Source organism: Pogoniulus pusillus, chromosome Z (genome assembly GCF_015220805.1).
Source record: "Pogoniulus pusillus isolate bPogPus1 chromosome Z, bPogPus1.pri, whole genome shotgun sequence".
Classification (NCBI taxonomy): domain Eukaryota; kingdom Metazoa; phylum Chordata; class Aves; order Piciformes; family Lybiidae; genus Pogoniulus; species Pogoniulus pusillus.
In genome coordinates, this window is record NC_087309.1 from 88,347,076 (window position 1) to 88,361,878 (window position 14,803).

The window sequence follows — 14,803 nt, forward strand, 5'->3', positions numbered from 1 at the left end:
ATTGCCCACAACTCTCTGGGCCTGGCCTTTCAGGTGGCTTTTTACCCAAATGAGAGTACATCTGCCCAGGCCATGAGGAGTCAGTTTCTCCTTGAGTTTGCTGTGGGAAACGTGTCTAAAGTTTCACTGAAGTCCTTGTAAGCACCATCCACATGCAGGTTCTATGAAGCTGTGAAGGTACTTTTTCTAACCAGGCTTGCCTTGGATGTGAACATCACTTCACGTGGCAAATTTGTCTTCTGTCCTCTCTCAGTTCTTCTACATCCCAGCTCTCTGTAATTTCAAGTCCACAAGATCTATAAGACACCAAGCCAGGGCATGTGTTGAGGTATGTTGGTTAGCTTACAAGATGCTCAGGAGGGAATAAAAGAGTGTTTAGAGGTACTGATGATCTTTGTATTTTCACCCCTTCCCTCCCCGAAGTGTGGCTGATGCCCATACAGAGCAGTTTGATCACCAAGAAACAATCTGTGTTTGCAGGAAGGATTTTGCTTTCATACAGATCCACTTTCTTCGATAAAAAGTGACCTTTAAATTCAAGGGTTTTTTTCACCCCTTTTTTTCCTCTCAGTTTTTTTTCAGGCATGCTCCTGACAGTAGGGGAAGGGTGGGACACAGCAGCTCATCCCTGTGCAGTTGGGCTTTACCCTTTGAGTTTCTTCCTTTGTCTCCCTGCCAGGTGGAATATCAGAGTGATGGATTTCTGGAGAAGAACAGGGACACTGTGTATGAAGAACAGATCAACATCTTGAAAGCTAGCAAGGTAAGAGCAGTACACAGGGAGATAATAAGCACTGCTGCTGCTTTCCAAAGTGGGATCTTCATCCTTGTGTTCCTCAGTTGTGCCACAGCAGGTTGTGTCTGTTGGAGACACTCATGTGAACAGCAGCAAAAATGGAAATTCAGTGGGATATGGAGGGTGGAAATAACAGAGAAGAGAGGGGACAAGCCTACTGAGGGTTGTGGTTGTACCCAGGTGTGGTTGTGCATGGTCCTCTGATTTCATCCACCCTGGTGTTGGTATCCTGTCATGGAATTCTTCACTGCAAGGGCAGCATACTGTGGAATGGATTGTCCATTTGTGGATGCCCCCTCCCTGGAGATGTTCAAGGCCAAGTTGAATGGGATGTTGAGTAACCTAGTCCAGTTGAGAGGCATCTCTCCCTGTGGCAGGGAGGGTGGATTAGATGATCTCTAAGGTCTTTTCCAGCCTACACAGTTCTGTGATTCTATGATACTTGATAAAAGCCCTTTCCAAACCTGCTGATCCTCTTTTTGTTTTGGTGACTGAGAGCTAAAATCAGTAACAGCTAGTTAGGGAGCAGCATAAATCCCACTGAACTCTTGCTCAGAGCTCCTCGCCCATCACTTGACACTAAAGGTGTCCACAAGTGATCCTGGGATGAATAGCTGTGGTCAGCAGTCCAGTTTGTGTATTGTGACTTGTCTTGCTGATACTTCCACCTTTTGTTCCACTTATCTGCAGCCCATCACACTTAGCTCTGTGAGTTTAATTACTGTAGTAATTAATATGCAAAGAACAGAGTTAATGCTGGAAATGGTAACACAAACTCTGAGATATTCCAGCTGCTGTAGAGCGGTTTTTACACTGCTGCCAGTATGTATTGTCATCAGATTAACACACTGATGGTCATCCTATGCTGTCACCCCTGTGTGACAAGATTTTATCCCATGTTCCTTTCCCTTGTCACCCCTGTGTGACAACAGTTTGTCTCCTGTTCTTTTTCTCTCCTGAGTATTGTGAACAATTTGTTGACACCTCATTGCATCAATGCCAACAGAAATATGTTGATTATCAAGACTCTTGGTGATGAGCGTGTTGGCACCTGGAGTTCAATCTCCATTGCTGTAGATTTGGTGTGCTGTTGGAAGCAGAAGAGTAGCTTTGGGGCTCTGTAGGCTTTGGTGTGGGTTGTGCCTGCAATAAATGAGTGTTTGGCAAGTGGGCTTCAGGTTGGAGACTCTCCTCTTGCATGTGTGATTGGAGATGTTTTTGTGCTGCCGTTGCATCCCTGTGAGCGTGCATATGCACCTGGGTTGGGTTAGAACTGTCATTTCAAGCTTTTGTTGTTTAAAAACAGACCAAACATTTCCACTCCAGCCTTGAGTCTTTCACTCCCTGTTAAAAAAGTTGAGACTTTAAGCAACCTTGACCCCTCCAGGGGCAGCTTGAAAACCCAAGCCCTGCAAAGCCCAACACACCACCTATCAGCCACAATGAAGTGTCCGCACTCTGGGCACTGATCTTCCACCATTGTGTGTGGTGCAGAGAATGAGCAGAGCAGGGCAGAGTAGAGGTGCAGGAGAACCTCCCCCTGTGACATGCTGGACACACTTGTCCTCATGTGCTGTGGGAGACCATTTGCCTTCATGGCCATGAAGGCATGTTGCTGGCTTGTTGCAAACTTACTGTTCACCAGCACTCCCAGGTCCTTCTCCATGGGTCTGCTTTCTCGTAGCTCAGCGTCTCACGTGACCTGGTGCAGGGAGTTGTTCCTCCCCAAATGCAGGGTGCTACCACTTGCCCTTGTTGAACTTTATAAGGTTTCTCTCCTGCCAACTCTCTAACATGTGGCATGTCCAGATTTCTCCTCTCTGTGCCACTCCTCCTTTGCATTTGCAGCTGGGTGTGACCTTTCAAATGCAACCCTAAATAACCAACCTGATGAGAAGAGGAGGAGGAAGTGTTACATGTTAGGAGTATTTTAAACAGGAGTTGGTTCTTGTCAAAAGGAGAGTTGAGAAGAGGAAATCAACTGAACATTGTCAGTGAGCAATGAATCCATCTGTGATTTTCATGAGTGAAGTTGTGAGTCTAAGAACCATGGAGCTGGGCTTTAATAAGACCTCAGTCGAGATCTCTGTGGTTGGGAAGCTCACAGATTTCTCAAGGTGAAAACTGGGCATGATTTGAGCTTATTAGAAATGCCAGGTAACCTGCAGTAGTAATTGGTGCTGTGTGATGAATTATTTAGGTGGTGCTGAAGCTGCTGTTGGAGGTAGTACTGCTGAGCTGGCAATGTCTGATAGGGATTTCTGCTTCTACTTCCCTCCTCAGGTACAGAAGAGAGATGGAACTCATTGGAGGAGTGTGGTGTGGAGTGGGTGGAGGTAGCTCCACTGCAACTCAGTCCTTAAAAAAAGAAATGAGAAAATAATGCTGAAATGGCTTTATTAACAACATCTCCTTCTCTTCTCTCCCTGCTATATAGGGACCATAGAACAACATCAGAGCAAGCTGGGCTTTGGGTTAGCAGCAAGAAAAAAAATGCTCTGCTCCTTGTAGCTGGTTAGCTTGACCTAGAAAGCCACTAATGCAGGTTCCTAAGAAACCAAAGTGTTGGGTGTTCCTGGCCTGCAAACTAAGCTTTTTTTTCAGTCTCTTTTCACTGATGCCCAGTCACAGGACAAGGGGCACTGGGCACAACCTGGAACCCAGGAGGTTCCAGCTGAACTGGAGGAGAAACTGCTTTGTTGTGAGAGTCCTGGAGGCCTGGAGCAGGAGCAAGGAGCTACTGGAGAGGGCTCAGCAAAAGTTACAAAGATGCTGGAGGCCTGGAGCAGACTGCCCAGAGAGGTTGTGGAGTTTCCTTCTCTGGAGAGCTTCCAGGCCACCCTGGCTATTGTGATGCTGGGCAAGCTGCTGTGAGTGGCCCTGCTTTAGTAGGTGGGGGGACTGGATGATCTCCAGAGGTGCCTTCCAACCCTCACCATGGTGTCATTCTGTGATTCCTTGGAATCAGGCATTCAGACATTGTGAATTCATGGTAGTAGCTCTGTGGGTGACACCAACATCCCTTTTTGAGATCTGGCTTAAAAACACTCCAGTGTGCTTTGCTCTGAGAATCCTTGGAACATAGTTTGATGAAGTTCTGCCTTTGATGCATGTCTTCATTGGCATTGGAGCAGTGGCTGCCATCAGCCCATGCTTACAGTATTCACTGTTTTCTGGTTTGGATTCCTCCCTTCAAGTAGTTGTAGACAGCAATGAGGTCACCCCGAGCCTCCTCTTCTCCAGGCTAAACAATCCCAGCTCACTCATCCTCTCCTCACAGGGCTGTGTTCCAGGCCCCTCACCAGCTTCATCACCCTTCTCTGGACACATTCCAGCACCTCAACATCTCTCTTGAATTGGGAGGCCCCGAACTGGACACAATACTCAAGGTGTGGTCTGACCAGTGCTGAGTACAGGAGCAGAATAACCTCCCTTGTCCTACTGGCCACACTGTTCCTGATGCAGGCCAGGATGCCACTGGCTCTTTTAGCCACCTGGGCACACTGCTGGCTCATGTTCAGTTACTGTCTATCTACAAGTACCCCCAGGTCCCTTTCTTCCTGGCTGCTCTCCAGCCACTCTGTCCCCAGCCTGTAGCGCTGCTTGGGGTTGTTGTGGCCAAAGTGCAGAACCCTGCACTTGGCCTTGTTAAATCTCATCCCATTGGCCTCTGCCCATCCAGCCAGCCAGTCAAAGTCCCTCTGCAGGGCTTTCCCACCTTCCAATAGATCAGCACCTGTCCTCCTCACATAATCTCCAACATCCTTGGAATACATCTGAGGCTGCTACAGATTTATAGAATGGTTTGGGTTAGATGGGATCTTAAAGACCACCTAGTTCAGAACCACCCTCCCAATAGCCCAGGTTGCTCAGGGCCTCATCCAGCCTGGCCTTGAACACCTCCAGGGAGGAAGCATCCACAACCTTCCTGGGCAGCCTGTTCCAGTGTCTCCCTAGCCTCACTGTCAAAGGTTTTTTTCCTAATCTCCAGCCTCAATCTCCCCTCTTCCATCTCAAAGCCATTACTCTTCATTCTAGCACCAAAAGTCCTTATTTTCTTGGAGTGGAAGATGGTCCTAGATGGTCCCAGTTGCACATGCTCTGCTTTAAGCAAGCTGAAAACTTCTGAGATTCTTGTCAAACATTTCTACAGGAGCAATCATGGAATCGTGGAATGGTTTGGGTTGGAAGGGGCCTTTAAATCTCATCTAGTCCTCAATGCCTGCACTCAGCAGGGATATCAGGTTGCTCAGAGACCCAAATAACCTCAACTGGGATATTGCCAGGGATGGGGCATCTCCCACCTCTCTGGGCCACCTAGCACAGGCTCTCACTGCCCTCAGTCTCAAACATTTTTTCCTTCTTTCCACTCTCAGTCTCCCTCTTTGAGTTCAAACCATCACCCCTTGACCTGTCACAACTGTCCCTGAGAAAATGTCTGTCCCCAGCTTTCTTTTGGACCCCTTGAAGTCCTTAAATGCCACCAGAAGGTCTCCCTGAAGCCTTCTCTTCCCCAGTCTGAATAAGCCCAAGCACTGCTGCAACTAAAAGCAAGCAGGTGCAGAGGGGTAGACAGATGGAGCCTTTCTTGGATGTCTTCAGCATCAAGCACGTGCTGTGTTAGCTGGACTCAAAGCACCCAGGACAGGGACATGACCTCAGAGCACAATAGCTGTCTGGATGCCTTTTTTTGGGCTGGAGGATTAGGCAAAGAAGGCATGAGCCCTTATGCTGGTAGCAGCTGGTGGAGCTGGAGATATCAGAAAAAAAAAAGCTCTATGAGGCTGAGCTTTTGCAGGGGCTGTCCTGCAGCTTGTGAGCAATTTGCTTGTGTGATGGCAAACAATTTCCTTTCCACAGTGGTATTTAGGCTGCTGTGCTAGCAAGCAGTTTCCAGCTGGAGCTGGAAGTGTTGCTGTTTTGATCCAGGGATGTGGCAGAGAGCCAGGCAGCCCTTTACAGCACAGAGCTGTCAGTTAATGCCTATAAAGTGGTAAACCCCTGGACTCTTCTTAGCATCCTAGTGGAAATAAGCCAGGTTTGGCTTTTGGAAGAGCTCTGTGCAGTGCGCCACTGCATCATGTTGGTGTTTCAGTGCTGGGCACAGTGTGCCATGGATGAGGGATGTGTGACGCTGGTGCTGGTTTCCATGGATGCTGCAGAGTGGGCATTGCTGGTGGCCTCATGTTGGCAGAGGTGGCATTGTGGATGCTGTGGCAGTGTCACTGGGATGGAGGACAGCTCAGCTTGATGATAAGCAAAATCGTACCTGGTGACAGTGGCTTTCCTTATGTTTAAGCATTTGCTATCCTAATATAACTGGGGCTGTACTGAAGGCTGGTGTGGGGGCATCAGCCCTGGTGCACAGACCAGATTTATTGTGACTTAGAGTGATAAAATTGTTTAGCTTGGATGACACCTCCAAGGTCATTAAATGCAACCTTTCACCCAGCACTGCCAGGTCACCACTAATTCATGTCCCTCAGCGCCACAGCTACACAGCTTTGAAACACCTCCTGGAGTGGGGACTCCACCACTGCCCTGGGCAGAATGACCCTGGTGTTGACAACACTTTTAGGGAAGAAATTCTTCCTCATGTGCAACTTAATCCTTACCTAGGGCAACCTGAAGCCACTTCCTCTTGACTTATTTCTTGGCAGAAGAGACCAACTGCTACCTCCTTTCAGGTGGCTGTAGAGAGCCAGAAGGTCTCCCCTCAGCCTCCTTTTCTCCAGGCTGAACAGCCCCAGGTCCCTCAGCTGCTCCTCACCGGCCCTGTTCTCCAGACCTTTCACCAGCTCCATTGCCCTTCTCTGGACCTGCTCCAGCCCCTCCATGTCCTTTTAGGAGTGAGGACCCCAAAACTGAACCCAGGATTTGAGGTGTAGCCTCCCCAGTGCTGAGCACAGGGGGACAATCCCTGCCCTGGTCCTGGTGGCCTTTTCAAGTTCCCCAGCCTAATGCAAGTTTGAAGATCCTGCCCCTTAAAGGAATAAGATGAAACACATTAACTGCATCTGCCAGCTCACCTGTTCTGCTCCTGTTCATGAAGCAGAAATATTGCTGCTGGTTTGCCAGGAACCTCTGGCTTGAGGTATCCGAGGAGCTAAATGTGGTGCTTTCAGGGCTGCCCTTGCCGTGTTTGTTCATGCTGAATTGCAGGTAATTAATGAGGAAGTGCTGCTGTCTCCTAATTGTTTGGAAAAACGAGGATGCCTCTGGGGCCGTGGTCGAAGCGGGCTGCTGCCTGTCCTCATAGAGTCATTTTGGGTTGGAAGAGAGCTTTAAGATCATCCAGTCCAACTGTTAACCCAGCGCTGCCAGGTCACCACTAATCCATGTCCCTCAGCACCACAGCAGCAAGAGATTATCAAGGGGAGGCTCTGCTCCTGCAGGACACGCTGTGTGAGGCAGCATCCTTGCTGCTGTGAGGACTGCATGAGTAGCTCGAAACAAAGCCCGGGAGCCAGAATCACTTCGCATTCAGAAGGCTTTATGCCTTGGACGAGCCCTCAGCAGTGCAGCCCTTCAGCTCGGCCCCCTCTTTCTTTCGCTTGCTTGATTCAATGTGCACATTTCAAGGCTTGACAGCGGCCGGGGGTGCTGCGGGCGTGGTTTGTGCGGGCAGCGCTCTTTGGCTGCGCTTCAGTGACCCTTTTGTTCCCTTCTTGCTTGAAGGAGTGGGGCAAAAAAGTGGCGGTAGAAATGCAACTTGAGTAGCTTCGTTCAGCAGAAAGCAGGGCCAGAAGTGCTCAGACGTTGCCTTTCCTTTCAGTATCAGATGGTAGCAGACTTATTCCAGGATGAGAAGGATACTGCAACCACCACTGCCGTGGGAAAGGGAACATCCAAGATCAGCGTCCGCTCTGCCAGACCAGTGATCAAAGCTGCCAATAAGGAGCACAAGAAAACAGTGGGGCACCAGGTATGGTATGAGCCAGCGGGTCCACAGCAGGAGAACAGGACAGGTGAATCCAGGAGCATTTTTAGAGTTAATGTCTTGTTAGGTCAGTTTGAAATAAGAATGAATAAGATGATAAGGGTCTGGAGTGGGAAAGTGATGAGACATTCCTGTGCCTCGTGTTGTAGGATGGGAACAGTTAGGCAGTTGCATTTTGGGTACCTTCCAGTAGTGCCTCTGAAAGAGCCAGACTCAAGGAGTCATGACTGGAAACAGATGAGACCTGGTCTGAGGAGAGTGGATGTCACTGTGGAATTCACTGGGTTGTATCTCAGTGTGCTACGGCGGTCTTAATTTGAAACAACTGGATAAAAAAGAGCATTTTTGCCCCTGTTTGGACAGTTAAGCCATGCAAGACAGAATCCCAATATGGTGGGGTTTGGAAGTGAACTCTGGGAATCATCTGTTCTGAATGCCTGCTAAGGCAGGTCCAAACATAGGCCCAAAGAGATTGTGCTGTCTCCACCCTTGGAGAGTTCTCAAGGACCAGCTGGGTGGAATCCCACACAATTGCTTGTTGCTCCTGTACCTGACTGAGCTGCAAGCCTTCCACACACCAGCACCACCTCTGAATTGCTGTTGCTGTCAGTCTCTGGGCTGATGGGGAGGTCCACATTTCTTCATCCCTGCTCAAGAGGAGTGCTTTTCTGTCTTCTCAGTTCCGCAACTCTCTGCATTTGCTCATGGAGACTCTGAATGCCACCACCCCGCACTACGTGCGCTGCATCAAGCCAAATGATGAGAAGCTGCCTTTCAGGTAGGTAAACGTTCAGATCTTGGAATCATAGGATGGTTTGGGGTGGAAGAGACCTTTAAAGCTTGTCTAGTCCAATCCCCTTGCAGTCAGCAGGGACATCTAAAACTAGGGGACACAATCTCAAGTTGTGCTGGGGTAGGTCTAGGCTGGATGTTAGGAGGAAGTTCTTGCCAGAGAGAGTGATTGGCATTGGAATGGGCTGCCCAGGGAGGTGGTGGAGGCACCGTCCCTGGAGGTCTTCAAGAAGGGATGGGATGAGGCACTTAGTGCCATGGCCTAGTTGACTGGTTAGGGCTGGGTGCTAGGTTGGACTGGATGAGCTTGGAGGTCTCTTCCAACCTGGTTGATTCTATGATTCTAGAGCAGGTTGCTCACAGCCCCAAACAACCTCACCTGGAATGGTGCCACATCTCTCACCACTCTGGGCCACCTGGGACAGGCTCTCACCACCCTCAATCTCCAACATTTCTTCCTTCTCTCCTCTCTCAATCTCCCTTTTTTAGTTTCAAACCATCAACCCTTGTCCTGTCACAACTGACCCTGAGAAAAAAGATTGCAGCTTTCTTTTAGACACCTTGAAGACCTGAAAGGCCACCAGAAGGTTTCCCCGGAGCCTCCAGGCTGTGCAGCCCCAATTCTCTCAGCCTGGCCTTACAGTGAGGGTGTGAGCAAAGGTGTTCAGTGTTATACCAACAAAGCATGCTTTGGAGTTTTCCACTTGATAAATAGATTGCCACATTCATAATCATAGCCTTGTTTTGAATGGAAGAGACCTTTAACGTTGTCAGGTCCAACCAGTAGCCCAGCACTGCCAGGTCACCACTAAGCCATGTCCCTCATTACTACATCCACATGGCTTTGAAATCCCTCCAGGGATGGGGGACTCCAAGTTTAGGTTTAGGCCCTGGGCAGCTTGGGCCTAAATCTGAACCTCCAGTGGTGCAACTTGAGGCCATTTCCTCTTGTCCTGTCTTTGTACCCTGTGAAAAGAGACCAACTCCCACTTGGCTTCAGCTGCTTTTCAAGGAGTTATTCCTGTAGCATTCCCATAACTGGAGCAGTTTGCTGCAATCACTGCTGCTGGGTTTCACTGTGTGGTTTCTTTGCCCCTGACATGAAGACTAGTGCAGGTCCTTGTAGTCCATAGACACACTCTGCTGTTACTGAACATCCTTGCTTTGCAGTCACAGTCTTTGCCCATCTTCATCTTGGAAGCACTGTGATTTAAATAGTTAGAGCACCAGGCAGTGAAAAGCAGCAGAGCACAGGACAAAAAAACAGAGATAAGTAACATGCTTGGGAAATGAACAAAAATGTTTTGGTGCCTCCAAAACACATCTGGAAAGAGTGAAGATGTCACTTGTGTCATGCCAGGCAGGTTTCCAGGTGAGTGAATAGTGGAAGCAAAAAGCCAGAGTGGATCTTTCTCTGTTGTTCAGGGATGTATTGCAAACTCTGAGCGTGGTGAGCAAGTAGCTGCTGGCCTTGTTTGACCTCTTGGTGGTGTAGCTGTACCCAGCTCCTTTCCCCAAAGAGCTAACTCAAAAAAACTTGGCTTCGTTATGCAGGGACCTCACAGCTCTGCTTGTGATCTCTTCTGGCATAAGCTGGAGGTGGTGACATTTCGGAAAGCTGTGTTGCTATTGTAACCTTTCCCAGGAAAGTGCTGTCCCCCAACGCAGCCTGAGTGCTCCCTGTGTGCCTGGTGCCTCTTCAAAGAGCAGTGACAGCACCAACGGCGTCCTGCACGGGAGGCCAAGCATCTGCAAACAGGCTTCTCACCCCTGGTCATGTTCTGCTGCTGGATATCCAGCAGGAATTTTCCTTGCCTTGACTCTTCTCCCCTACAAAGAGTATTAATCATAGAATCATAGAATCAACCAGGTTGGAAGAGACCTCCAAGCTCATCCAGTCCAACCTAGCACCCAGCCCTAACCAATCAACTAGACCATGGCACTAAGTGCCTCATCCAGGCTTTTCTTGAAGACCCCCAGGGACGGTGCCTCCACCACCTCCCTGGGCAGCCCATTCCAATGGGAAATCACTGTCTCTGTGAAGAACTTCTTCCTAATATCCAGCCTATACCTACCCTGGCACAACTTGAGACTGTGTCCCCTTGTTCTATTGCTGGTTGCCTGGGAGAAGAGGCCACCCCCCACCTGGCTACAATGCCCCTTCAGGTAGTTGTAGACAGTAATAAGATCACCCCTGAGCCTCCTCTTCTCCAGGCTAAACAGGCCCAGCTCCCTCAGCCTCTCCTCATAGGATTTGTGCTCCAGGCCCCTCACCAGCTTTGTTGCCCTTCAGGAACTGGCATATATTTATCTTAATTCATGAGATTAGTTAACAGCTCTGGAGAAGGCTGGCATGGTGAGAGGAAATGGCCTCAAGTGGCATCAAGGGAGGTTTAGGTTGGACATTAGAAGGGATTTCACTTTTTCTGTAGAAGAACTGAAGATGTACTGTAAAAGAAACTCAGTTTGTCCCATGAAGATGAGGGTGGTAAGACCCTGGAATGGGTTGCCCAGGGAGGTGGCCAAAGCCCCATCACTGGAGGTGTTTTAAGGCTAGGATGGATGTGGCTCTAGACAGCCTGATCTAGTGTGAGGTGTTCCCACCCATGGCAGGGGATTTGGAACTAGATGATCCTAGTGGTTCCTTACAAACCTGACTGATTCTGTGATTCTAAGATGTTTTGGGTGGCAAATGTCAAGAGTCTGAGTGTCTACAGAATCCCACACTGCTAGGATTTGGTAGGGACCTCTGGAGATCGTGCAGTCCAGCACCCCTGGTAAAGCAGGGACACCCTCAGCAGCTTGTCCAGCATCACAACAGCAAGGTGGAGTGAGAGACTCCACAACCTCTCTGGGCAGCCTGCCTCAGCCCTCAGCAGCCTCAGAACAAAGTTTCTCCTCCTCTTCAAATGCAACCTCCTGGGCTCCAGTTTGTGGCCATTGCACTTTGTCCTGTCCCTGGGCAAAACTGATGAGAGTCCGGCCCCACCCTCTTGCCCCCTCCCCGCTTTATCTCTCACTGAGCACTGATCAGATCCTCTATCAGGCTTAATAGTCCCAGGGCTCTCACCCTTTCCTCCTCACAGAGATGCTCCAGGCCCCTCAGCATCTTCGTACTCTGCACTGGACTCTTTCCAATAGTTTCTTGTCTCTCTTGAACTGAGGAGCCCAGAACTGGACCCAGGACTCCAGAGGTGGCATCACTAAGTCAGAGTAGAGGGGCAGGAAAACCTCACTCAACCTGCAGGCCACACTCTTCTGAATGCACTTGCATCACCTGCTGTGATGCTGCCCATTTGGTGAATATCAAAGTTGTCAAAGGTGAGCATTTTGGCTGTGAGGGCAAACCAAAATAGACACAAGAGTGGTTCTGGAGAAGCAACTATCAGATGTCTGCCACCAGCAGCGCTGCAGGAGCCCTGGAAACAGGAGGGTGCTTTGGGTTGGGAGTTGCTGCTGCACCCCCACCTACAAGGCTGGAAGCACAGGTTGAAGTGTTTTTTACTGGGGGTTCTTTCTCCCTCCTCCTCCATCATGGGCTGCTTGATTAAAGATTGTAACCTGGGAATCTTGATCAGTGTTTATCTTACTACCACCACCTTGAGGAATTTTTATCACAGAATGTGTTGGAAGGGACCCTTAAAGGTCATCTAGTGGAACACACAATCTGTGGTGTCTCCCAAATAAAATATCTTTGCTTCTGTGCAAAATTCTGGCCTGGGGAGCACTGGGGTGGTTGTGAAGAGTCTGCATATCAGAGGCACTTGCACTGAAAAATACTCTGTGCCAGAAGAGATAAGTGAAATGAAGCATCAATGACAGTGCTTTGGGCTAGCACTAAGATGGTGTCTTGCGTCCTGTAGAGCCCTCAGTGTTATGTTCGTTGTTCAGTGAAGAAGCACAGAGCTTTTTCTCTTCCTGAAACACAACATTTTTCAGCTCACAGTAACACATCAGCTCATGTTTTGCTTAAAAGAGATGTTGAGCCTGGTTTAATAGTCCAGTACTTACAAGAGCTACCAGGAGGGCTAAGCACAACAGTGTGTGGTAGGAGGACAGGAATCAATGCCCACAAATTGACATGAGAGGTTCAGACTTCAGATAAAGAAATGTCTTATTTCTGCATGAGGACAGTCTGTCAGTGTAGCTGGCTGTCCAGAGAGGTTGTGGAGTCCCTTCCTCTGAAGAGATTCCAGACATGCCTGTACAAGTTTCTGGACAACTTGCTATAGGTACTTTAGCAGGGTAGTTGTACTAGGATGAGATCATCTAGGGGTCCCTTTCAACCCCTACCATTCTGTGGCTCTATGATTTTCCATAAGGACAGGCTATCAGTGTAGTGAGCTGCCCAGAAAGGTTGTACAAGCTCCATCTTTGCTGATTTTCAGCTTCTTGATGGGATAAAGCCTTGAGCTATGGGTGTACCCCCCATAGCTACCCCAACTTTTGACTGTAGGCAGTTGGACTAGAGACCTCCTGAGGTCTGCAACAACCTGCATCACTCATTCATTTACACCTTGGTGCTTTACACCTTGGTGCAAATACAAACTTTGTTTCTTATGAGGGTGAGAAGTGTCAGACTTCCAGCCTAGAGGAAGTGTAGTATTTGCTGTGTCTGAGGTTGGTCTCTCATGGAGAAGACTTTAAAGAGAGAAGTGAAACTGACTCAAGCTTATACCTTGGACAATTTTCCTTGCAAATTCTCATTCAGGCACAGGGTTTAGGATCTCTTTATTTGGGTTCCAGGCGAGAACCAAAAACCTGTCGTGTTCTTCTACCTGGCACAATGAAGAAAAGAAGTCCATTTTAAGCTTTGTCCTACTTTTAAGCTCTTAATTTCAGCCTCAGCTCAGAGCTGGAGTTGTTTCTAGAGAAAGAGTCCTGACTTTCCATGCTGATAAATGTCTTCAGCTGATTTGGTTACTGCGTTTCACTCCCGGTGAGCAGAGCTTGGCCACGTTGCACACAGCTCCCCTCATGTACATTGCCCTGGGGTCTTCCAGGACTGCAGCTTCCCTGTCCATCCACCAGTCCTCTTCGTTATTTAGTGTTATGGAAATCATCCTCCTGTGGATTCCTTCTTGAAGCAAGTGACTGATTTCCCCCCACACACACACACTGCATGGTGTTTGTAGTGTTGTGGTGGGTAACTTGCTGTAGACTTGTCAGGTCCAGGAGGTTTAAAAATGCAGAAAGCAGCAGGAAACCCTTTCTTGTGCTGGTTTTGCACAGTGGAGGCCAAGCAGAATTATTCATGCTGTTTTGACCCGAGAGTCTGAGTACTTCATGCTTTCAGGCAAGAACAAGCAGGTACCTGGAAGCCTTTGTTCCTCACCCGTGTTCTGGAAACCTACCATAGCTACAGACATCCATGGGCATACAGCACTACAGGTTAAGGTCTGACCTCTTGCAGAGCAGCAATGTGGCGAAGGACCTGGCATTGCTTGTGGGTGACACATTCACCATGAGCCAGCAAGGTACCCTCATGGCCAGGAAGGCAAATGGAGTGCATGAAGAGGAAGGAGACCAAGAGACCGAGTGAGACTCTTCTCTCCTTCTCTCACTTAGTGAGGCTGTATCTGGAGTCCTGTGTACAGTTCTGGGCTCCCCAGTTCAGGAGGGACAGGGAACTACTGGGAAGAGTTCAAAGAGGTTATAGAGATGCTGAGGGGCCTGGAGCATCTCTGTCAGGAGGAAAGACTGAGAAACCTGCATCTGCTTAGCTTGCAGAAGAGCAGCCTGAAAGGAGATCTGATCAGCACTCAGTAAGAGCTAAAGGGAAGGGTCAAGAGGAATGGACCAGGTTCTTTGGAGTGTTTCCCAGTGACAGGATAATGAGCAATGGGCACAGACAACCTGGAACTCAGGGGGTTCCTTCTAAAGATGATGTAGGGATTTCTTTAGCCTCTGCACTAATGACTGTCTCGGTTCTAATTCAGATTTCTCAGAGACTCAAATGTAGTTGATAGAACCAATCACTATTTATAGGATGCCCTTCCCTCGTCCCCTTTCTTTCCCAAAAGAACAGGAATTAGATGGAGAGAGAGGAAAGGTAGGCAGACCCAAATAAATAATCTCACTGTGATTTGGAAGTTAAAAGAAGGAAAGATTAACAGTAAATAAAAGGTATATGAGGTAGGGAAGTTACAAAGGTATAGGGAAGGCAAAACAAGGTACAAAACATGTAAATATACAACCAGATTTGATGGCAGTGGGTTTTGTCTGCCTCGTGGGTGATGGCCACGTGGTGAAACAAAGAGAACAGGATGGTGGTT

General features: G+C 48.7%; 1 protein-coding gene across 1 annotated transcript in view; it reads left to right on the forward strand.

Annotated features, from left to right (window-relative positions):
• MYO5B (myosin VB) overlaps positions 1-14,803 on the forward strand; it is a 208,613-nt gene that overhangs the window by 111,135 nt on the left and 82,675 nt on the right. The window contains exons 14-16 of the mRNA XM_064176833.1: positions 680-763; positions 7,572-7,721; positions 8,417-8,514. Of these exons, the coding sequence (XP_064032903.1) occupies positions 680-763; positions 7,572-7,721; positions 8,417-8,514 (332 nt within the window). The remainder of the gene's footprint in view (positions 1-679; positions 764-7,571; positions 7,722-8,416; positions 8,515-14,803) is intronic.